This window comes from Boleophthalmus pectinirostris, unplaced genomic scaffold (assembly GCF_026225935.1).
Source record: "Boleophthalmus pectinirostris isolate CB_2022bp ecotype Guang Dong unplaced genomic scaffold, ASM2622593v1 HiC_scaffold_19, whole genome shotgun sequence".
Classification (NCBI taxonomy): domain Eukaryota; kingdom Metazoa; phylum Chordata; class Actinopteri; order Gobiiformes; family Gobiidae; genus Boleophthalmus; species Boleophthalmus pectinirostris.
In genome coordinates this window covers 24,357,472-24,383,474 of record NW_026571140.1, presented here as the reverse complement: position 1 = coordinate 24,383,474, position 26,003 = coordinate 24,357,472, and the positions used below count along the sequence as shown (strand labels likewise).

Here is a 26,003-nt window from a genome sequence, read left to right as displayed (position 1 = left end):
TAGAATAGTTGTGCATAATTAACACAGACTTCAAAATGCAACAGTTTCAGCAGTGGTAAGCAGTAGCCTCTGTTGATTTTTAAGTCCCACATTAATATGTAGAGTTAATTGGGAGCGCCGTGGTGGCCATGTGCTCCTGACACAGGTCCGGACTGTGATCAGGTGGAGGAATCAGTGTGCCTCATTGTTTTTTATGAATCAGATGAAGATTTGTACAGTGTCTGTGTGGAGATGGTTGGCTTTATTACCATATCAAAGGCATGGACAGTGCTGTCGGGCAGTAATTAAAACGTGTTGGATTTTTGAGTCCCTGCGCAGATTCACCACCACACATACAGCATATGGGCGCAGGTTGAGGGCGCGGTGGAAACAGTGCAGGTGGCAGCCACTGGATTTACACAAACAAATGTGATGGTATTTGGCAAAGGGACTCACCATCTACTATCAGTGGAGCATCTTTTACTTTGTATTCTATCGTTTTTGGTGTTGCAGTAGACACTTTAGTCTAGGCCTTTGCAATTAATTAAATTTTAATTGAGATTGAGATTCAGTCATTTTTACTACTTGAAAGGTCTGCAGTCACATCTCAGACATCAGACATTCAAAGGAGAAAATTTGACTATTCTTTGTAAACTGCAATTTCAGGAAATTTATATTGGAAGCCCTTTTATTTGTTTTTATTATACAAAACAAAATCTTATTGAAAATCGTGATCAGTATGAGGGAATTTTTAAGTATTTATTTTTTGTCATATCACATAGTCCTACTTGAGTCCCCCAAAGCTCAGTCACTCTGTTGACTTTGAGTCTTGTGCAGGCACCAGGGAGAGCAGATTAGTGCTCCACTTTGGGCTTCTCCCAGCTCATCCTCATCACAACCATCCTCTGGTGATCTGTCCATTGTGCCCAGGCCTGTACAGGCCTTTTTATGGGCCCATTGCTACAGTGTAAAACTATAGTCTATATAAATGTCACATGGACAATTATAAACTTAAATGTGATTGTTGTTTGTGCTTCGGTAGTGCTGTGTAGTTATTTTTAGTTATTAGTGCTTTATCTTAGGGCAAGTGTGAAAAATCAGTGGTGGTTTATTGTAACAAGCTGCATTATTGAAGATGATGCAAAATATTTATATTGAATGTAATTTTATACATCTTCTGCTATAATCCTATGAAAGCTTAAGCTTTTGTTTGTTTTTTATGAAGTTATTGAGTTCAGTAAGATGCAATTTTAAAATGATCAGGAAAAGTGTATGTATGCATTATGTATAAAGATGTGTTTCAATATTGAATAGGAATAGTGTTATGAAGAAGCCAACCATTGTCTGTGTTCGTGGCCAGGTCTCTTTCACAGACTGTGATGTGGTTGTGGTGAAAAAGTACATTATAAGGAAATGTCTTCAACAGATGCAACCATCATCTCTGGTCTTTCTACCGCACCTCGTCATTCTCTTAATAAAAGATGTGCTCCTTAGGATCTGTTGATGAAATGAAATACTTTATGCATACACTTTATATTACTGGAGTAACTATGCAGCTAAAGTTGTAGGGTTTTTTCAGCTTTCTTTATTGAACATTTTTAACATTAACAAACAAACAGAGCACACTACATTGAATAGTACTATTACAGGTATGACAGTAATACGCCAGGAATATCTAAAGTTGTCGTTAAATGCATTTCATGACAGCACACTGTAGGGATGGAATGAGACACATTTTTAAAAAATATATAATTTAATATTTTGTGCTATCTTTGTTGCACTGCTTTTGGAACCATCGGCTCAAGAAATACAGTAGTTACTCAACAGTGTTAACCCGTGTTACCGAGACAAATGTAAACACATGAAAAAAACCAAGAGCATTTTCCACATGTGTGCACAATCTTGTGGCATGAGATCTTGTCCCGTCTTCGCCATACATAGATCTAAAATGCTGATTATTAAAGTGCAGTTTTTTGAAAAGTGCAGGGAAAACAATTGTTGAGTGCAGTGGAGAACACTTTATAACTTGTACAGCTGCACTTTTAAAGGCAGTAGTGAGGGAAGCCCAGAACGCCCGGACCAGAGCTGGAAGCATAAAACCAATGAAAGTAGCGCGTGTGATAATCACTTTCTTCAATGGACGAAAAAGAGGAATCTGCTGAAATGATAGAGAATGCCTTGTGGGTTTGGCCCGTGATGTAAATTTCCCATGAGCCTCCAATGACAATCTGAGGGGATAGCTCTGGCACACGCTGTACACCCACATCCAGAGAACACACAGCGCACCCCTCTTCCTCACCAGGACCACTGAGAGCTGGGCACTGTGACTGACAGGAGGCACGGAGGAGGGGAGGGGCCATCTACAGCGCCCCTCTGTTTTTACATAAGAAACCATCCATGGATTTCAGCATGATCAAAAATGTTGACCAGGCAAATGACAATTTAAAACTAAATATTATACCCTTTATGTTTAAAGTTCAAATTGTCACCTATAACAGAAAAAAAAGAAACCAACAAATACACAGCAAGATAAGGCAAAAGTAGTGAAAGATAGTGGAAAGAAAAGGTAATGCTTTGGACAGCATCTTTTAAAATGGATTCAGGGAAGTGTTTGTGAAGTAGCCCTGACAAAAGATATATTTTACACTAGCGCCTTAGACAGTTAGAGGGTGTATTATATGCCCTTTATTGTATGTTGGAGGCTGTGGTTTGCATTCAAAGAAGACCTTTTTAAATATGTTCATGATGTTCTTTCGCCCTTATCCAAGTGTCTCAGTTTGACCACCTAAACCATATCATACTTACGTGACCACGCTACTTCCCTAACCCAAACCAAGTGCATGTAATTATTCTATACACCCAGAGAAATAAACTAAAGAACACGTCATTCGTAAACGTTTTGTCCAAAGTCTTGTTGTTTCCATAAAACATGTGTTTGGTTGTGGAGAGCCTGGTGGAGGCTCCTTGCTGTATATAAACGCAGGCTGTGGTGCTGCAGCCTGTGTTTTGTTAGAGTGCAGAGAAAAGCTCCGTCCTTGGTTTGGGGGGTAGGACTGAGGGTAAACTGGGGAGGGACATGTTCCTCCTCATACTCAGCAAAGCTAAATTTATTGGTTACCATCTGCAGGGTGGAGGAGTTTGGGCTGTGGCCAGGCCAAAGAAAGGCTTCTAATTAAACAGTCATCATTATCAACTTGTGGTCAGTGATCATCATCCCACCGTGGTTCTCCAAGATGAACATGGAATCATTGAGGCTTTTGTGAGGCTGCTGCTGGACTGAATTAGAAAGGCAGAAACAGAGGAGAAAAGTGCTAGTGCGAGTGTTTTTTTCTCTGTGTCTTGGCAGAACAGCAGCATGAGGCCCTGTGCCATATCCACTCAGGTTTAAACAATTACCCAACATCAGAGAAACCAGTGGAGCCTCTGCGCTGGCACTGCTCCGCTGCTTCTGACGGCTGTTCTTCTGGCCATGCTTTAGACATGGCCAAGTGTCACATGTAAGCGAGGCTTTCGATAATTTCAATTAGTGTAAGAGGGTGTGCCTGCCGTATCTGTATCAGTGCTGATGGAGGAGCTTTCCTTTGAGCTTGACAGGCCCTTAATATAGTATTTCATGGTTTGATGTGTGAGTGACACAGTGGCGCTCCAAGAGGATGGCAAAATGCTTTATTAGGACCTAATTAGAAGCCAGTGATTAAAGGGGAAGTGCGTGTGATTAGGAGACCTGCAGATGATATGGAACGTGGATGAATATTCAGCTTCAGAAGCTCAGAAAGTCTTTGTATGTGTCTGGATGAGCTGTTACAATACACATATAGAGCAAATGCGTTTCTCCAGCTCAGCTCAGACACTGAAGCTTTGGTCCTGGTTTGATCAACTTTACTGTGTTGGTGTGAATAGCAGTTTTGAGTTTTGGATATGTATTTATTAATTAATTGTAAAAGTCCACGATATTATTAAAATGTTGTCAAGTCAGTGCGAATAGAACATGAAACCATGAGGAATGCTGTGCAAAGCCAGGTCTGCTCTGGGGCTTATGGCCCATGTAAAGAATCACACATTCTTGTGAGGCAGGTCTCTGTGTAATCACACAGATAAATGGACTCACTATTATTACCCTCCTTCAATGGAGAGATTAGCATTAGATTTTCTTTTTTGCCTCACAAACTTTTTAACTTTGGTCGACATGTGATAGCCGTTACCATTAGAAATCATTTATAGGAGTGTTCTGAGGGCAGGAGATTGTCAGCAGAGCCTTGTGATTTTACAATTTCACAACTGACTTCCTCCTTAAAATGACACTGGCTTACCTGCCTATTACCCTCTTTGATTTCTACAGTACATGCCTCTGCGCTCGGAGAGGTATTCATAATAAGCTTAAACTCCACTGGCTTCATTGCTATATGGTGCTTATCTCTTGGCCATTCAACAGAAAGAAGACTCATATTTTTTCCAATTTCAACATTTTACTGCTGGCCCAGTGTCTGCCCAAAACCATGTTTGAGGAGCTGTTGTGGGGAGTCTGCACACATACATGAATACAGACATAAAACATTATTTTGCCTTTTAGAATTGAACACAGCAAAACTGCAGCATTTTTCAGTGCACTAAATGTCACATAATTCTGCATATTTTTGGTCTATGTTTCTTTCAGTTTGTATTTTATCACATATTTAAATATCTGAACAGTCTGCGAGAGCCATTCATTTAAAAGTGTTTTCTTTTCTTATTTGATCAATGTCACATTCCAGTCAAAATGTTTTAATGTGTTTATATGACTTCTGTCCTATTGAAGTGCTAAAAGTTCTTTTGTATATTTAAAGGAAATTCTACAGATACCTGAGTAGTTTATGTTGAGTAGTGGTCAAGAAAATATTGTCTTTTTATGTCTTTTGCTTGATTGAAATGATAAAAGAAGAAAGTTTATACACTGACTACCAATAACACAGTTGCAAAATTCTACTGTCAGAAATTCATTTTTGTGAGGTACACTCCCAGGTCCTCAGTTTCACCGTTCCTTGTGCTGTGCTGTAATGGGCTCCCAAGGCATGATGAGTACCGAATAACGATGTTTTCCTTACCCCCCTTATTCTGAGTTGTAAAAGTGAAACATGGGACATAGTATAGTCTAGTTTGTGATGTCAGTTGTTTTTGCTGGATATCCATACAGTGACTTTTGGGCTATTTTCCACGTTGTGTGGCACTGAGAGCATTTATGTCACAAAGGGCACATTGTAGCGGAGCGGCTGTGCGTCTGTTGTCTTTGCTCTGCTCACTCACCTTCTACAGTCCAAACCCAGACCCATTTCCTCTTCTTGTGCTGCTCTCAATACACAATGGCTCCATGGACACACTACATAATGGAAAAACACATACATTCAAAACACTTTTATCCAGACTAATTGCCTGTGGACACTTGGTCAGAAACGTGCATGTTTTATATCCACTTATTTGCTGAAGTCATTAAATGTGTGTATTAAACATATAAATGCGTAAAAGAAGTAAATGTTTATATACACTGCATTGCTTGTATAGATATTTGTCTTTGAGGATCCCACAGTGCGTTATGAGGATCAGGAGTGTCTTATAAAGAGCCTTCTGTTTTCCTTCTAATTGAATTTGCCACTAACATATGCTGGCAGGAACCTCTTACCTTGTTTGACTTACTGTATTTATTGCCTGACGGTAGAGGTAATTTGACCTTTCATTTCAAAGGCTCTTTTTTAATCCAGATAAGGAGTGTTAAACTCAATTAGAGCAGTGATCAGTGGTTCAAACACTACATTTGTTTCCTGTGAGGGTCCAGGCGGATGGAGGCCCTGCTCTCAGCTCTGAGCTCGGCCAGGGCAAAGCCAGGAGCTCTGCTGGAGGAGGGGCTAGAGAGTTCCTGCCATGTCACTGGAGATTTGTGTGCTCCGTTTAAATCATTTCCCTCTTTAGAAAATTAAGAAGGCAGAAATATTCTCAAACTGGTCATTTTCCCTCCCCCTAAATGGACTCATTTGCATTGGCAAAAGCTACTGTTAATTGTAAGTTTCAAAAAAGACAAATGACCCTCACAACTGTAAATAAAAACTAAAGAAGAGATCATATTGTTAACTGTCACAATGGTTCAGAGGGGCCACGGTGTGTTTCCTTGTGCTTATACCTGAGACTGTACAACCCATTAAACACATATGTCTTAGTTTAAGTTTCAATATTTTCTCCTATATTATTAAGCCCACCAAATGAGAGAAAGAATGAGGTCTTTACCTGAATTTAATTATATTGCTCACAATAAAATACAGTAACACTGAATACCCAGAGGAAAGTGGCCATGTTTCTGCTCCCTCTTTCACAGGAAAAACACCAGTGCCTTGTTGTAACCTGATCATTTATGGATCAGTTGTTTTCATTCTAGTTTAATTCACCATGTGATTGATTTGCAGAGCGGTGCTGTTGGAATATATCCTCTGTAAACTGGTCTGAAACGGGGGTGATTTGAATACAGATGCTCACAGCTTTGGCCTTGTCACTGGAAGCACTTGGAGCTAGGAGACAATTGCAGGTTGATTATGTTGCTTCTGTCAGAAGTTGCACGTTCTTTGTACAAGGCTGTATTTGCATCTAAATGCTTATTGTAGACATCTAAACAGCATAAAGGCTGATTGTAAATGCCAGCTGTTAGGCCGTACTCAGAAATAAAACAAGAATTTCTATGAGGAAAATTGGGATGGAAATGAGGAAATTATTTTCAAACAGTGAAAGTGAAATCAATAATGAGGAAATGGTTGTATTTGTCTTGTGTATCCAGGCTGTGTTACCCTCACATATGAATCTATTTACAGTGGGCTACTGCATGTGTATTTAACTGGGGGAAATTCACACTTTATATTCAAATGGATTTCTCTTTTGTTGTTATTATGGTTTGTATTAGTATTGGCTGTTGTTGCAGATAACTTTAACTATGTTGTGTTGTATTAGCTGAAAATGGAAACATATCATGTTGTTTACTCTGTGCTTAAAGGCCCACAGTAGCTCTGTGATGCTCTGGCAGACATATGTTTGTTTGTGAGCTGTGCATGTGCTGCTATAGGTGTCTTAGACTGTGCCCGCTGCAGAGTGATGCCCCTGCTGACTGGCTCCTCCAGCTCTTTGTCCGGCTGCACTCAGTGTGGCGGGATCCTTGGGAGACTGGCAGCCTTCTCCAGTGTGCCTCTACAATGGCCCAGCCTCCTTTGAGGTGTTAAAAACTTCCATTTATGCATCTCCCTGGACAAAAACGCACCAAGCCCATTTGAGTCCAGTGGCAACACAGCACACATTGTGGACATGCTTCTTGAGCACTCATTTCACAGATTCTAAAACCAGTATGTGGTGAACAGGATTTGAGGGGCTAAAGTGCCCCACGAGGACCAGGCGATAAGAGGCAGAATCGCCACCGCACAGTAAACTAGAAGATGGGCCGCGCAATATAAACACATTACCTGTGAGAGGGGCTTGTTTTCAGACTCTGCTCTCAATGCACACACAAAAGAAACAGGGAAATAAAGCAACTAAAACACAAATGATAGATACAAAGTGGTTCTGACATGGTCATCTTTTTGTGTGTTTAGTTTGTATACAAAAGAAGTTTTCAGAGACACAAGGTTATTTGGACCACAGAAATACTAAACACTTATTGTAAGAAGTAGAAATGTGTGGATCTTTCTTTGCAGTAAGAGCAGCTTTTTAAATATGACATTATTTTATGTCAGTGACCAGAGATTGAAATAGTACGCTTTCGCGGTGGCTTGCCACATTCTGGATTATAGTGACAATATTAAATAGTACTTTCATATTTAGACGACGCAGCTGCCTACAGCATTGCCTTCATATAGTGCGTCATTTAACATACAATCACATGTCGAGAGATTTCTCGGAGTTTTTCTGTGGTTCACACGTCAAACCAAATCAGCCCTCAGCTCATTTCCTCTTTTCCTCTGGGACTACAGTGACAGCCTGGGTCCCGGACAGCTCCAGACCAGGCCTGTGCTGCTCCTGCTGCTGCAAAGATAACCACTCAGCACCAGCTACAAGCAGCGGCCTGATGCCACAGATTACCTCCATTGTACAAATAACTCACTCTGCAGAATTCCTACTTTAGCATGTTTGATCGCAAAGGAGTGAGGATTTGGAATAGAGGAACAGAATAGAGAAATGGAAGGAGATTTTTTTTTACATGTTGCAGATCTGGACAAATTCCAAACCGGAGAGCAGGTTTGGACTTGCCTCTAGTCAGTCGGACTGCTGCTCATATACACAGTGTATTATGGCCATGATTCACCTTCACTCTCAGAATAAATGTTGTATTGAAATAATAGAGTGAAGTGTCTCTGTGACTGACCCTGCTCCATGACACTGAACCACTCAGCTCTGTCTGTGAAACAAAGTGAAAGAAACTGGAAATAAAATCAGGCTCACGCCACACTGTCAATTATATTTGAACATGAAGGTGATTTTTCAGCCTTCATTTGGTGCATGAGGGGTGAACTCAGAGATGATATATTTCTTTTTATTTAAAGAAAGGGCTGCTGTTATTTTAGGTTAGTATTTCATGAGCATGCCTTTCCTCGATTATTTAGATCTTTTTCCTTAACAGCATTTTAATCTTTAATCTTCCTTGTATTTGCATATTTAGTGCACATGGTGCATCTTGTGAGTTTGCCTGTATTTGTGTGTGATCTGGCTGTCATGTGAGCTACAGAAAAGGGTTCTCTTTGACAGAAATGCCACAGGTGGTTGTGAGCTCCTTTGATGCCAGTCTCTGAATTCTTGTGTCAAAGAACTACACCCCCACTTATTTTCTATGACACGGACAAAGAAATATGTCATTATATTTATGGGATAAAGTTGGACAGCTTAGGCTACCATTGTTGAGCCAAAATCTCAGTTACTCCTCACTGTACTGTTTATAGATATTTGTGATTTTAATACTTCTTGTTCTCTAAAAATTATCTACTTGCCACAGTTTGTAATATTCATTGTCAGACTTGCACAAATTAGCTCAGTGTTTATAAACTCTAAAATCGCTTTACGATAAAGAGTTGCAAATAGTTGTGCAAATCTAAATCTATAAAGTAATGCCGCATCTATACTGCTAATCCAACACAGTATCTATGTGTTATTTTGGATCTTAAATTGTGCATTCAGTCTGAGAGCCTTTCTTTCAGTTTGCGTCTCTGGAGTCCTCTTTGCCCATTGTCACCCTGCTGGCCTTTACATGACTTTCTCCCTCAGCCCTCCCCTCCCTCCTCTCTCTCCTCTACCTCCGTCCCTCCCTCCCTTTCTCCCTCTCTCCTGACAACAATACTGTAGTACAGTTATCCAACACTCTTTGTTGTTTGGGAGCATGTTGGCTCCTGCAGTATCAGACTGAGGTGCTGTACTCCAAATTAGTTTCAGATCAGTTAAGCATGACCTTAAAAACCCTTGGCCTTGTTTAATTGGCAGTGCTGCGGTGGACTAATTGCATAAATCAGCTTGTAATGAGATCCAAGCTTATTGTGGAAAACAAGATAATGTGAGAAAATGAGCATGGATGAAGCCACTGTGCTGGAGATGTCTCTAACTGTGTGTAGTTTTATTATCCTGAATTGTCATTTTCCACATCACTAGCGCTAAGTCCCCACTGTGTATGTCACAAGTAACAAGCCAAAGCCATAGAAACCCTGTAATGCTTTCAGTGGTGCTTGAAAAAAGTGTAATATGGTTTGAAACATTTCTGTTGGTGACAGCTGTCTGAACTTAGGGTCAGCTTCTAACCCCTAGTCATCAGTCAGTGTCACCCACTTTGCATTATATTCTGATTTCCTTTTAACAAAAAATATTTTAGCATCAATAAAATGTTTCTTATTCTCTTTTTGTATGTTTTTGTGTCTGTCCTCAGGTCACTTACATGAATTCACAATCAACCGACCAGTGATCGCTGGAAGCCGGGGATTGAGTCTTTCAGTTTTTGTAAGTATCAATTTGCCCCTTCAGCTGTTTCTGTCTTGCCACATGTGTCGTGCCCCCCCGCTGTCCTCTCCCACTCTGAACACCTGCATCAAATGAAGTGGACAAATGCTTAGGCTCACATTGTATGCACAATTAGAGCAGTTACATGCACTCTAAGTTAGACAGACCATTTCGGCATCACCATTTGAAATGGCATTTTTTACTGGGGTTTGCAATACATGATTCTCCCCATACTATATATACGTAAATGTAAAGTATTTGAGATGATATTACTACATTTGTGAAACCTGTACCTGGTACATCTTGAACAGTCATTGCTGAGCAGATTAAAATACAGACCTTTAAAATTGTATCTGAGATATTAGGCAAATAAAAAAAGAAATATCTTAGTTGATTTTATTATTTTTTCTCAAATGTCAGTGAAAATATCTTCTCAGATATATTAGCGTGGTTAAAAACAGATGAGATTTTTGGGGGAATCCAAAGTTCATGGCCATTTACCATTGTGTAATTGTGACATTTCACATCAAACACTCTTCTGCTCTCATGAACACGCACCTGCCAACAGCACGCAGCCTCGCGGGGCAGAGAAACAGGCTCCTCTTGCACTAGATCAAATACAAAATAACCAGGAATAAATGTGCACAAAAAGCATATCATATATTCATCATGATTATTATAACCATTATGAATTATTATAATAACTATAGTATTATAATAAAAATAGGACAAAATGCACTGTAATGTTCCACCGCTTTGTTGTTATAGTGTAATAACTAATGCAGATATGGCTGGTGTCCTCACACTGCGGCACAGGATGGAGTTTCACCTAATGGCTTTATAAGACTGAAAACAGGACTAAAGAACATGTCATTAATTTCCCTGCTACCCCAGCTGTAGAAAGTAATGCATATCTAAAGTCCAGCAAAAATGAATTAATGATTTCAACCATGAACTTTTCTCCCAAAACGCCATGAATCGTCTCACACTGATAATGCACACGACCCTGGAGTGTGAAATCCCTGTTGCGCTGAGAGTAGCCAGTTAATTGATTCGCAAATTATTTAAAGTTTGTAGTGCCCAGGGGAGTGCTAGCTCTAATGACAGCCCTTTTTTGAAAGGGTTTAAAAACTCTTAGCAGCAAGCCCTTATTAAACTGTTACAGGAAGGTAACACGTCTAAATTGGGGACCAAAGCAAGATAAAGTGTGATTATTTTGTACTTCATGATGAGGTTGTTTTCAAAAAAACTGTGTTTAATACAGCCCAGTCATAACATAAAATAGATACACTGTCTCTGAACCTCAGTGGCAGTAGTAAAAGTCATATGCGTACTAACCAGTGACTACAAGTTGGTGGGTCTCTGTGTTAATCTTGACCCATTAGCAACTGCTGTCATTCAGACACATGGCGTCGGCCCGATTTAAATAAAATGAAATGAAGATAGTTGTTTCTGGTCCCTTGGCTTCACTCATTGCCATAAACATATGCTCTGTGCCTCGCTTCCTTCCATCTTATTTATGACTTTAATTTGTTGTGTGGGCTGCGCAAGAAATCAAATTTAATCCAATCCTCCCAGGGACCCTGTCATATAATAACATGGTAATTTCTGTGTATCCTTTTGAAAAATGAGGAAATTAATTCTTCCTGACATGTTCTAATTATTCCAGTGTGAACGGCGGATGGTCTCCCCTCCCCCAGCCCCCTAAGTGTCAGTTGCTGACGGGTGGCGAGGTGCTAATGCTGACCAGCAGCGCGTTTAATTTGAAACATGAGCAGACACCTTTCAACACACCTTCCTAATGTTGGAGTGGCTCACACAAATTAATTCACTTCTCTGGCGGCAGCTTTGACGTGTGTGCATCCACTGTGTGTGTTTTGTGCTTTCCACATAGGAGGCGGGGTCAGGGCACTATGGTAGGGCACTAGTAACATAGAGGGTACTGGGGGTAAACACAGGAGCCTATAGGGTAGGACATTGGGGTAACACAGGAAGGCACTGGAATAGGGAACTGGGGTAACACAGGAGGGCACTGGGGTAGGGCACTAGTAACACAGGAGGGCACTGGGGTAGGGCAGTGGGGTAACACAGGAGGAAGCATCAGCCACACACTCTTTTGCCCCAGATCAGGATACTGTTGTTTCAGAGCACATTACTTAAACCAACCAGACACTTTTACATAGTGTAAACTTGTACCTTTACTAGTCACTCTCCATGTCTTAGTTGCAATGGAATAATACTTTTCTAAACGTGTGAACTACACTGGAGATCAAAACAAAAGGAAAATATGAAAAATAAACTATAATAAATGATGAACAAAGTACTTATAATTATGAACATAAATGTATTTTTAAGTGCCCAAACAGGACAGATGGCTCTTAGTTTAAAACACTGGAAATGCTTGTGAGGAAGAAATTAAAAAGAAGGAAATGGATTTTGTTGATTTCTTTGTGTGTTTGTTGTCTGTGACTTTTACTACAGAAAGCACATAGTTGTGGTGTCATGGCTGAGGGGAGGAGAGCACAGCTCTGTGAGCGGAGGGTGGGTCCCCCATGACTCAGAGAAGGCAGAGGCGTCAACATGGCCGCTGGGCCCACAGGGATTAAAGTGTCCCCCATCACACCCTGCAGGGTTAATCACTGCCATTTTGGATCCACACAGAGGAGAAAACCAACTCTCCATCACCGTGGAAGAACTGAGGCTGACTCTGGCAGTGCAGCTTTACAAACATGTTTCCACTCTGGCTAAAGAAGTATTTGGCATCTTGATTTACTTTTGGATAGTTATGGATAGTTTTTCATGGGCTCCTTATGAACCAACTCCCTCTGTCTTATCTTGTATATGATTAATATATTAGTTGAAGCGTGTGTCTCTGTGCATTGTGTTCTCCGGGAGCATGTAAATGAGTGAAGGCCGAGAGTGCTGTCCTGTGCCAAGACCCACATGGCTGCTGGCGGTGCATTAAATCAGCAGTCAATTTGACTGTAAGTTAGAAATCTGGGCTAGGTTAAGGGGATGTGCTGAAGCCGTGTTAATAGCGAGCTTGTTGTCCATATGGTACTGCTTTAATAGAGCACATTTGTTGCAGATGGTGGGAGACTTGGTTAGGCAGAGGCACATTTTGGCAGGGACTCATTCTTCGAAAGGGCTGCTGTGCTGCTCACCCTGGATCGGGCCAAACTGATGTCTATCCTCTGCCTCTCCTTCATCAAACCACTGCCCTTGAATATAATTTAAACCTGATCAGGCTTTTTGTCTCTGCGCACAAAGGATAGAGCTTAGTCACTTTTTCCAAAATGTTGCTACCAGCTTTCCAAACCGCACCTTTGCTTCGATGGACTAAGTTGAGTTTTTCTGACCACAATGGGATTGTAGACAGCAGGCACAGCTGAGGAAACACAAGCAGAGCGAAGGAGAGGAACAAGGGTTTGGAGTCCAACCAAAGATAAAGATAGAGCTGAGTGCTGCCGTATCCCATAAACAATTGGCTTTGAAAGCCCCATGAGGTCATATGCATGCTTTTTAACAAAGTTATTACTTAGTGTTAGTTTTCATCTCTAGACTGTTGTATTCCTTTATGCTATTTTTCCTACACATTATATTTGTGCATTCACACCTGTTTTTTGTAGTTTGAACTTCAGAGCGCTCACTGGAGGGATGTGTGCTTTTTGCACTGGCAGAAGTGAAGAGACACGCTTGATGTGCTGTGCTCTGTTTGACGGTTGTTTTCTCACGTTGTCACTGGCCTAGTGTGTCCTGGTTGTGATGGTATTATGTGCACAGGCCCAGCTGAGTGGAGAAAAGAGCAGAGCAGTGCCCCTGGCTATGCCACTCCTGCCTCCCCAGACACCTTATTGTGAGAAAAGTCTGGCTGAGCCCTCTGGGCCTGTGGATCCACTGCAGCGCTAAGTGCACCACCAACTCAAAGGCACAGTGTCCTTGGCTCCACTCATTCTTTCCATTCTCTCAGAGGCTTTGTCTTAAGAGCCAAGAGAGCAAGACGAGAAATGCCAAATTACGCTCACACTCCTCAAACTTTAGGTGTTCTGCGTGTTATTTAAAATATACAATTTTTAAAAAGATTTCAGTAATTGTAATATTTGTTTTCTATTAAAAGGCAAACTAGAGTAATACCAGAGGGACCTAAAAGTCAGTTTAGAGATGAAAAATAATTTATCATTAATCAAATGATCAAATTTAATAGAATAATCACAACCCAAAAGTGAGTTTTCCTTTTACTACCAGGGCAGAACATGTGCAAGGTTTCATCAATATCAATAACTCAACCAACACCAGAACAGTATCGGGCTCAATATAAAACTGAAAAGTGTTGTACAGTAAGTAATGATTATCCCCGTGTGTCCATGACTTTGTGGGTTCGGCTTCTGAGCGACCCCTGCGAGTGCTGACATCATGACCACATCCTCCTGCTTCACTCGAGCTGTGCGCCGCGCTCCGCAACCACACATGTGCTGCAGCTGGACCACCGCTGGCTACTCTGAAGTGAATACATGTATACATCTGCACACAGCCGTGGAACAGGCCTGTGTAGACATCAGTAGGCAAGGTTTATTTGATGCAAACATATCATCAGGCTCTCTGTGCAAAACCAATGTTGTATGCAAATCCACTCCCTCCATGGAAAGAGGTATAATTAATGATGTCAGTTCATAAAAGAGAGGATGGGTTTGCAGCCATACTCTTGCCTTAATTAAAGACATGCCTTATTATAGGAGTAAGATATATGTACTGTGTGTTTTCCCTCTTCTTTTTTCTTTCCCTTTTCTCTTTCTTGATTATTGCTCATTTCATAGTGAAAATGGTTCTCTGTGATTTTTCCCTGCCAGAACCCCACACGCTGACATGGAGGGCTATCTACGTAGCAGCTTTTTACTGAGGTTAGTTTCCTTTACCTTGTTGCCATTCAGGAGGTGGAGCATGGGCGGTCCTGGGTCACTCGGGCTAAAACGTCGGACACTTTTCTTCTTTTGTATTTAGACTTTGTCCTGTGTTGGCGTACACTTGTTTGTGTATGCACATGTGTCTTTATCTCTGAGCTTGGTCAACATGGATTAGAGCATATTTACTTAAACCATATGTAATGACCATGTAGTGTCTGACCAACTGGCATGTTCACATAAGCCAAACAAACAACACAAACTAGCAGGGCATAAATAGACAGTGCCACTATTAAAAGTGCAGGCATTGTGTCTAAGACGTTTTTGCATGCTTTTGTTTGGCCTGACTCCAGAACTGCCCTAATCAGGGGTACGGCTGGGACTGGCCTCTCATTTCCTGTGATGTTCTGTTGTTTTTCGTTGTGTTATGTGTTTGTATTCAACCTACCATAAAGATTTACATTTTTAGTCTTTACCCTTCGTGTGATTCTAATTAAAAATGGGTGCTGTCATTACACACAGTGGAAGTAAATAGGAGCAAGTGTATTTACCATTGGCTCCTTTCCTAGTCAACCACCTTCTCTAGGCTCTAGTGTTGCTCCCTAATTAGGGCTGGCTCATTAGAAGCCACAGCAGCAGCATCTGCCTTTCAAAGCTTCTGTCAGCCAAACTTTACTAAAGCTAATGAATCCGCTTTGATTTCAGTTTCAAAAGGTCACTTATTTGATTAAATTAACAGCATTTTTCCACATAACTGTTGGGCCGTTTTAAAAAGAAAGGACAATTTGATACGATTACACTCGCTTGTCAAACGTCCTTCAGGAATTCAACAGGAAATTCCCTTATGCGGCAAAATAGATTTCATTTTATCTTTGGAGTCCATTAAACGCAGCAAATGAGTGAAGTTCAATATTTACATATTTGGATGGATTTGAGTCTTATTTTTTTTATTTATTTTTTTATTGCTTTAAAAGAAATTAAAAAGTCATGGGCAACGCATACTGTATTTCCTTCAAATGTGCTATACATTTTCAACACACATGATGTAAACACGAATAATAGTAACATTGTGCTGTTTATTAGTTATAGACCAATGATATAGATGAGCAATGCTGAGGTAATCCCACATTCCTAAAGAAAGAAAAAAGAGAAAAATGACCTTTGCCCTTACCCTGCTTTGAACTCTTCTTTTTGTTCTGGGCACAGAGAGAAAACAGAGTGATTATTGTAAGTAAACACATTAGTTTGGCCCTAATCCACATCCTTCTGTCAGTGTGTGTTTTAATTAAAGAAGAAGCGACTGTAGAGACGTATCACGCACACTGGCTAAAGATTGGAGCCCACAACAATCAGGGTAAGATTAAAGGCAGCTTCGCTTTAAGGTTAGCCATTTTGCTTAGAAGAGCCTTGTGTCCCGTGGTGGGCTGTGTAGAGGGGGCAGGAGGAGAGATAGGACAGGAACAGGATGGATGTGACAGTCCGGCATTCCTGCTGCGAAGAATCCCAGTGTTTTTTCTCAAGTAAGTGATCCAGGCTAAGGGGATGAGATATGGTTCAGTACAGGCAACTTTTATGAGCTTTTAAACATATTATAAGGATTGATTTGTGTTTGTTTGAGTACATTGAGTAATACTGCATTGTCTGTTTTCACCTACCCCCTATCTCCGCCCACTATTCTGTACTCACTTGCAATTATTTAAGAATTTTGACTTTGGGTCAAACGTTGAGTTCAATATATAGTATTTGCATGAAAAGTATATATATAAAAAAAAGTATATGCATGAAATATAAATGTTTTGTTTTAGATTGACATTACTGTGCTTAAATTATAGTTTTGGTATGCTAAACCAATGGCCAGAAGCCGTCCTCTTACATATTGGGAGGGGGAGAAAGAGAGCGTGATAAACAGAAAGATGTCTTGAGTGTGCGTTAGCTCCCAGTGGACAGGACCTCCCCCTACATTTCTGCCATTATTTGATGTAATGAAAGGAGAAAGTGTGTAGCATTGAGATTGTTAATTAATTTAGTCTAACAAGATGAAGATAAATGAAACCCACTGAAGGTTGACTAGGCTAAGGGGCCCACTTAGCATTCCTCTTGCCCTCCAGCTCTGTCTCTCTCACTCCTCACAATGGAGCTCTGCTAATAGGTGCTGTACCGTGTTTGTACAACCCCACCAAGCTCCCGTCCTGCAACTTTTACATGCCGGACTTTTTAACACAATATATTATTTCTTTGCTTGATTCTGTATTTTAACACTGTAATCTTTTGTTGTGTGATTTAAATAATGCTAGTTATTATGAAATTAGCACTTGTGTAATTATGTTGTGACAGTGCAAGATGTTTTTTGTATCCACGTGTCTGTTATATCGCTTTGTCTCAGTAAAACCAACACAGATTTTATGATTGTGAGGCTGGTTATGTCTGAATTGCGGGGGGCTTGCATAAAAGGGTATTCTTTCTTCTGACGATGTGGCCCCCTCACATGAGCCTGTGTGACTCCCAGTCTTTCACCATATGAATGCTGCTGCTTTAATGCAGCCTGGGGGCTATTTGTGTGTCAAGACAGACAAAAAGCAAAGGGACAGTTTTCTTACAAAGGCTCACAGTTGTCTTCATGGCCAAGCAAATCAGTAGTCTATGAAGGTTCGTCCTCAGTGGACACTCTTTAGTAGATGTTACGACAGCACAAACTAATCATTATGGTGCCTATTCTTTGCTCTCTCAGTTCTCAAGTCATCAACAATGGGTAGTTGATTATATGGAAAACACCAGAACAATTATGTCCTGTGTTTTGGTGGCAGGGCAGCATTTTAAAGTGCAGTCCTCCATAATGGCCTCATTATTGTTATTCTTGGAGCAGCCCTGAGGAGAAGGAAGTGCTTGCTTCTAGTATTGCATTATTTCGTAATTTTCGATCAGCTCATCATGCTGTCTACTGGCAAACAGAAACATTGCTAATTAAAAGTGAGTGAGCGCTTTTTCTGTGATTTGAAAGGTATAGCACTCGATAGGCTGTTAATATAAAAAGTGGACAAAAAAGCAGGATTAGAGCTGTTACCCTGGTAACTCCAACTTCCATCTGCGAGGGAACAATGAACTTGTGTTTCTCCTCCACCTATGCTTGAAAAAACCCAAAGCAAGGAAGCGAGCGTTGTGAAAGGACAAGACCCTTTTTAACAACAAAGTGGGATCCAGGCCTAATAGGCTCTTTGGTGCGAGATGTTAGGCGAGATCACTGGGGGATAGAAAAGCTGAAAGGTCCTGTGTAATCCTAGGACAGTGAAGGTCGCCCCAGCTTTTTACAATAGCAGTTTGTCTGACAAGTTCTTAGTACAAAATGTATTGGCTACATTTACATTACATTTACAGTACATTTGGATTTTAGATTTTTAAGAAATATATGTTTTGTTATAAAAAATTAAACAAGCTGGACTGAGTGAACAACTGCTCTTGAATGGCTCCTTAAAGCGCTCCCGGTGTAAAACACTGTGCAGTTATAATGATCTGGGAGGAACAGTATGTGTTTCTCTTTGAGTTTTATGTCCCTTATTACAGCTGCGATACGTCGGCTCACATTAAGCTAATTTATGGTTGAGGCCAGCGTAACAGCAGTACAGGTTAATGAATTTGGCATTACTAATTAAATGTTATTGAGGGATGAATATGAATCCTGTAGTCAGAGGAGACAGCTGAGAAGAGAAGAGCGAAGGAGAATGGCACTGAAGACTTTTCAGGACCATCCCTCTTTCTTGAGCTTACATTTACAGATACTATAATATGAGTTTGAATGTGAGGTGAAATAGAGGACAGCTGTATTTAAGTGCATTGCCCTCACACAATACCTTTGATTACCGGCTATGAATTTTGATACGGTTATGGAGAATATGCCCACATAAACCAAATCTGAATGTGAGCTTGACACCTCCAACATGTCGCTTAAACACAATTTCTTTTCTCCCCGACCCTCTCCAGTGTCTGTACACTCCATGTCTGACATACTCCTCCTAAGAGCGAAGCCTTTCAATTTAGATTTCAATTATCATGTTAGTTTTGTGATTAGACTTTAGTCCTCCAGGAATCAGGCCTCTTTGCTCCTCTCTAACCCACTCTATTGCACTTCCCCTGCAATCACATCCCATCTGATGAATTGCGCATATAATTACGGAAGTTATTGAATATGCAGATCGCTGCTGACTCTTGGTGTGTGGTTCATAATGCTTCAACACTAACCGTATCAAATAAGGGTCTTCTATAAAGACCTGCTCTTCTCATAGAAGAGGGTCAATGCATACTATTAGTCCCAAATAGCAGACAGCATCATGTCTTCAAACAAGTTCACTCCATGAAGTACTTCGCTCTTACTGGGTACACAAGTACTTGTACACTTTATTAAGTTTATTGTAGGGACTTGAACAACTCCACCAATGAAGAGCATTTTAGCAGGCCGTCTGTCGGTGCTGAAGGTGCTAAAGAAGGAACCAAAAAGAGGTATTTCCCCATGTTACAGTATGCATTGCCTTCTTCACTCTTCCATGATGCAATTCCATAGAGCCTTTCCAGGGAGTGCAACACTTCACAGGCACACCCATGTGGGAAAGTTTGGATGCATTTTAGAAATGGTTTACAAATGCAAATGGAAGAAAATATTTTAGTAAGGGGCATGTGTGAGGCAGAGATGTTGAATTTGGTTGAGGAAAAAATATGTGAATAACAGTGGAGAAAAAATGTTTTAACAGTGCAGAAAAATTTAGGTTTTTGTAGACACATACCTCTGATATAAAGAATTTCAGGTTCAGATGATGCTCTTAAGTCTGTTATGGTGGCATAAGGCCAGTACAAGGCTCCAATACTATGGGCTCTTATTCATTGTTATGGTTGTCTTCTGTAATTAGGGCTATGAGTGGGTGTGTGCAAATGGCACATTAACAGGCAGCATGTATATTATTGAGTTAATAGGATTGAGCATGTTTACATCAACAGTTAGCTTTACACAAGGGCAAAAGGGTGACTTGAATGAATGGAAGCAGGAGCTCTTTGTTATAGTCAACCTGAACTTGTAAACTCTAAACAGTTTACATGTTCAGTTGCATAAAGCTATTTTGCAAGATACCAAGACTCTTTAATGCCATACAAAAATGTAATTTGCTTCAGTGTGGTTTGTGTGAAGTAAGCTGTGATATTGTGACTATTGTTTGCAAATGTACCAGTCCCTGTTTGCTGTGAAAGAGACATCTGCTGCTCAGTGGAGTACAGATAGTGTGTCTGAACTACAGCAACAAAGTCGAGTGAGTTTGAATCCACAACAAGTTCAGCAATGATCTCTATCCTTTTATCAAATATTTGTTTAGCCTTCAACTCTCTATTTACCCCCATTTTAGGTTTGCTGGCATAGCAGAAATTCATTTTAGTAGTGTTGAGTTCCTTTGTCATTTCCCCTCTGTTATGGAGTGTATTGTTCTGGGACACATACAGTAAGGTTTGTAAGATTTTGACATCAACTATGAAACCATATTTGTTTTTGATTGATTTAGTGATTGAAAAGGGAAGGGTGGGCACACATGTCCCAGGACAAAGAGTGTCTTTGTGTGGAGGGGCCCCAGTTGAAATGGAGGAGTAGTTTGAGATTACCAGATTATTTCCTCGCAGCCCAGTGAGTGAAGCGAGGCGAGCCGCAGCCCTGCGCCGTGCTGAGCTGAGGCTGAGCTGAGGCTGAGCATAATGAGTGCGGTGGCAGAGAACCACAACAGAGCCGGGCCAGAGGCGGCCTGGGAACCAGAGGCCCATGGCCCGCCGCCAAGCACACACACAAGTCCTGCCACACACTTGTGGCTTTTTAAGAAAGCAATTTAGTTAATGATTTCATTTTGAAGCACTGTCATTGTGTGTGTGTCTTCTGACTGAACTGGTAAACGGTTTAAAGCAGGAAGTCTCTCAGTAAATGATGTTTGTAAACACATCTCCCACTGAACAGGCACCAGAAACTATAACAGGCAACCAAGCAGAGTAAGGGAACTGTCGTTAGCTTTGGCCCTTAATATGTTGTGGTGAGTGTAACAACTTTAGGTGCTGTAGATCCCTGTGGGTCCCTGTGGGTCCCTGTGGGTCCCTGTGGGTGTGGATGACTGCAGAGTCAAAGCACAGTACCACAGCACTGTACCACTGTTTTGTGGTCAGGCACATAGCTCCTGCAGACACACTGCTTTTTGTGTTTTAGTCAGCGTCTAATCCAATACAGTGGCCACTTCCCCCGACTGAAAATACTGCACATTTTTCTGTTCAACCATGTCTGTCAACCCTCTGATTTTATTAGGACTATGTTTCACATTCATTTACCCGACTTCTCTCAGTACGGCCTGTGAATGAAACCATCTTAGCATTGCTAAAACAGCAGCTTGTACATGTCTGCTCTGAACCAAATTTTGGGGCAATTACTCAGATCAGTGGCCTGGGCTCAGGGCCCGCTCCTTAGATCTCATTTTTCGCCAGCCTCTCTCCTTTTTTGTATCAGCTGTCAATCACATTTGGTAACTTTTAACCACCTCCAAACACACTCATTTGGGCTTTCACTTTTGCTCTTCTCGCTCTTGTCCAACCTGTCAGAACGACACACACTGTTGACCATGCTTTCTATTCACCACTGCTAAATTAATTGGTTTCACTGCTTTAAATCAGCAATCAATGTCAGTTTCCCACTATAATAAGCCTTAATCATAAATCTTTGAGGTGTGGCTTGCCTGACCCCTATTTATCCTAGCTTGGATAGATGGCCTCATCTGGGTGGAGCAAATGAACTACCCCTGTTTTGATTTTCCAATTGACATGTCACATGAAACACGGCTATAGCACCCTCTCCTCTCAGTCACATCCCTGCCCCTCTCACAGCCCAAAAATAGTCAAGAAGCCAAAGACAAAGGGAGTTGGCAAAATCCAGTTGTCACAAAGGAGAGAGACAGATTTGCGTCTGTTCAATGCAATTAATTTATTCAGAAGGGGCCAATAAGAATAGGGCTAGAAAAATACTATAGAATGAGTGACTGGCCTGACTGAAGCTAATGAGATGTTGTGCTCCCAGCCTCTTGAGCTGCAAAAACCTTTTTAATTATAATAGTGTTGAAGGTAATTTCCTCTTTTTCCCCTTGCCAAATACATCCATTTTTAACCAGAATGAATGGTAACAAAGCTACTATTCTTTTTGTAGACTTTACAAATGTGTGGTTTTGGGGAGCTGGTCATGTGAGCCCCTAAAGCTGAGTAAGAAAAGAGGCAGGTAGTGGTGGTGCAGAAAGTGCCACTGTTGTGTCCAAACCAGCAGCGGTTCTACCAACACCAGTGCCAGGTATGACCTCATCATGGCAAGACTCGAGACGCCTTTGGAGTCTTTACCACAATGTACAGCGCCATAATTTTCTACTTACATTTGGCTTTCTCTCTCTGCCTCCATCTGCAACATATTATTAATTACAACCTTGAACATTAATACAAATTTAAGTTCATTGTCTTGGATAATAATCTGGGATGCATTATCCAAAATCATCCATCCAAATCTTGGCTCTTTATTCTTCTGACGATAACTACTTACAAAAAATACAAATGAAAAAATAAATAGTAATGAATGACAAAAAGACTCTATGTGAAAAGTGCTTTGTTTACTCTTTGACATAAGGGCCCCCTCTATATTTCATCTCTCACCGCAGCCTTTCTATACTTTAACAATGCCTGATTGTTTCTCCAAAAACTTCAGGTTCCATGAACAGGAGTTTTCTGGTTTACTATGTTCTTGCCAAATTCCAATCTCTGTTTTCCTTCTGGTGCTCACAAAGGGCTCATAACTTACTGTCAACTATGAGGCAAGTCACAAAGCTCCACTGTAGCTCAGCAAATAGACTTGTGTTAGCTGATGATTTGACTCGGGAGGTTCAGATAAATGAAGCAAAAGATAAATAAGAAGACAACTAACTTTCAGTGTGTGCTCCTGTAATATTCCTGTTACAGTGAGTTGGTTACTTGTAGATTTGTTTTCATTGAATATGACCTGCTTCTTGGGATGCAGTCTGCAAATATAGTTTATATTTCCTTTCTAACACACTCCTCTACATTTATCCTGGGTTGGAAATGTTTTTTTGTGTTGCTGGATAGATTACAAAAGAAAGATTTGGTTTGTGCGTATTTTCAGCAGTGTAATGTCCTAGTGTGAGCTTGAATGTGACATGTGAACACCTGCTTGAGCCCGGAGATCAGATGCAGTACAGAAGAGCAGAAGGAAAGGCGTCTGTGGGAGCCCCCTGAGCTGCAGCCTGGGACACTTCCACCTGGAGGCGCCGCACTGTGCTCTGCTTCAGACACTGTGAAGCAGCTGCACCACTGTTTAAAGTGACACACAAGGCACTTCCTCCACTAGCATATTATTGCAAATAATTTACCCACCAAAGTAATTATGACTGCTCTGCTCAGTATGTAAAGTGTACACTTCAGGTGGCTTGCTTAATTTGCTCTGGGCGGCTAGCTTTCGAGTGTGGGCTTTAGCTGCGGTAACTGTGGCACTTTCTAATAGAAAAGGCATCAGGAGAGGGTGTGAAGTGACGATGGAGTGCTTGTGTAATTGAGTTGACTTTTTGCAGGGGAAGGTCAACAATAATGGAGGAACAATTTAAACAAATTCATTTAGACAAGTCTCCTGTGACTGGGCTGTGGGCTGGCTAGTTGAAAAGTCTGTATTTTCACAACCGTTTATGATATTTTAGCATCATTATCTGCAATTATACTCTGTCAGCTGAGGGCTCCTTTTTCTCTTCACTAAGCATAATGGAAATTGATATGTAAAAAAGTTTTTCTTAGCGTTCATAAGCATTTGTGCATAGTGTATGCATCAGAGCAGAAAAAGTGCGCTGTGTGCTGCAGTTATTAAGAGTTGATTATGTATCCAGAAAGCTGGCTGCGTCACAGCGTGGCACAATCACAATAGAGGGTGATAATTTAATTGTGCTAAACGGTGGATTCGTGTCAGTGCTGCTCCAGCTGGGAGCTGTCAGGTCGTAATATCTCATTATGGCAGGTGAGGAACCCAGAGGAAGCCTGCCCTGGCACCTGTTAGAACAGGACCTACCCCGGAGGACTTTCTCACACGGCTGTGCATTACCTCCCCCACCACCTTTCACTTTCATTTAGACAGGTTCAAAATTACGCCTGTGCTCATTGTTTTATGACTAAGGAGTGGCACCAAACATCAAACACTTTTGACTAATTTCATAACTATTGTATGCATACATATAAATGATTGTTTATCGTGTAAAACTATTTAGCATCTGACCCTCATAAATATATTTAAATCCAGGTAATCCTAGAATCTGCTTTAAAGTATATGATTATTGGCTTGTTTTATGTTCTTGACTCCATAAATACTGAAACATTATGGGGGAGTGTGTTCGAAAGCTCCTGCAGCACTATTCTGATGAAAGAGAACAGGTGCCAGATCCTTTGAGAGCTTTTAATAGTGACAATTACTGCAGACACCCCTCAAGTTCAGTCACACACAAACTGCTCAGACAGACGGGGGACGTAAACACTGCATGAAGATTTTCACAAAGACGTAGTGAATTATTTTACATGAATTTGCGATGAAACTTATTATGCCATGACCAGTATAGATTTGATGATTGCAAACAGGGTGGGCTGGCAGGGGGTCTCCAGTGTGGGGTTACCCATCACCATTGTCTATAAAAGGTAAACAGCTTAACAGAGCAGATAGTGTGGGTGACAGGCAGTTGGACCCTTTTATGATGAAAGAGGAAACGGGATAGCTCAGGACACATGGCTGAGCGTCATAAGACCCCGAGATGAGCAGCACACAACACCCCTCTAATGCCCAGCCAATTAAACAGAGGTTGTTTTGCACCATGATGAAACATTATCGCCGGGAACAATTCATGACTCAAAGCATTCCTGGCCATATGAGTCCATGACTAGAGAACTTAGTCTTAAGCCTGTGTATGTCTGTAATATTGTGAGATATATTTAGCACAAGCCTCATTTTGATGTGAACTGCACGTCTAGTGAGTGTGTTTTGCCGAGAGCAGACAGGAAGGCAGTGATTCATGTCCTTATTGATTACCTTGGTTTGTTAGCTGTCTATTGTTATTGTGTAATCAAGCAAGAAGGAGGCATCACCTGGGATTTATAAGCTACTTTTCTCTGTCTGTCAGGAGTGCTTTCATTTATTCTAGGTTACTTCATGTTCCATTATTCAGATTTAAAGATTTAGAGGCATTTTTATTTTTGCTTGTCTCTCATCTGTTTTGTTGTCTCGTTCGTGTTAAACTATTTTATGCAAAATCATAGATCTCTGATTTGAACATAAAATGATTAGTAGAATATGGGTGCCACATTGGCCCTTTCCCTTTCACATGTCATGAATAGTTTGGTATGGGCCCGGTCAGAGGTGGGGGTGGGTGCACTCTTTAGCTGCCTGAGCGCAGCCCTCCGAGCGCTACTAATAAATTATTAACTCCTGCTGACAAATACTGTTATGGAGACTGCTGCAGATCTGTTGCATTCTTTAACAAGATTGCTGTAGACACATGTTACAAGAGGATCGGCCTCTCTCCTATTCTCTCACTCACGCCTCAGCAGTTTGACTGATGGCTGGAGACCATAGTAAAAGTGCCTAAGAGACTGAATATTTAAGTGGTAAAATAATACCACTTGACTTACGGTGTAATACAAAAGCAGTGCTTTGTTTCACTCACACACTCCATTGAGACCACTGTGCTTGCTGCACTTTGAGCTGAAACATTTTGGAGGCATTAATAAAAGAATTGAATCTATAGACTACAGACAGTTTAGAAGTGACCTCTTGGCTATGATCTTTTAAGGTTTATTTGTATTCAGGATTAGTTAATTGTTATTGAATACATGATATAACTTTTTGAAAAACACAAATACATGTACCAGCAACCTGTCGAGGTCTGTTTATACAGCTGTTGACACACGAGAGATGAACTTGGATCATTGTTCAGGTCCAGCTCACTGTGCAACATTGTGTGTTCATTCACACTATACTTTAAATTTGGTCTGAAAATTTTATTTTTGAGACAGTGAATCATAATGATTCTGAGAAGCCATTACAGACATGTTGTCTGAGGTATTTAC

At 40.9% G+C, this 26,003-nt stretch overlaps 1 protein-coding gene across 3 annotated transcripts in view; it reads left to right on the top strand.

Annotated features, from left to right (window-relative positions):
* The window catches only part of sox6 (SRY-box transcription factor 6), a 93,133-nt gene that overhangs the window by 4,548 nt on the left and 62,582 nt on the right, over positions 1-26,003 (top strand). For 2 of the 3 annotated variants that reach the window (XM_055154560.1, XM_055154561.1), the window contains exons 3-4: positions 9,887-9,957; positions 14,805-14,855. In XM_055154560.1, the coding sequence (XP_055010535.1) occupies positions 14,821-14,855 (35 nt within the window). In that variant the 5' untranslated portion in view covers positions 9,887-9,957; positions 14,805-14,820. The remainder of the gene's footprint in view (positions 1-9,886; positions 9,958-14,804; positions 14,856-26,003) is intronic. The other variant, XM_055154562.1, reaches the window with a different exon arrangement.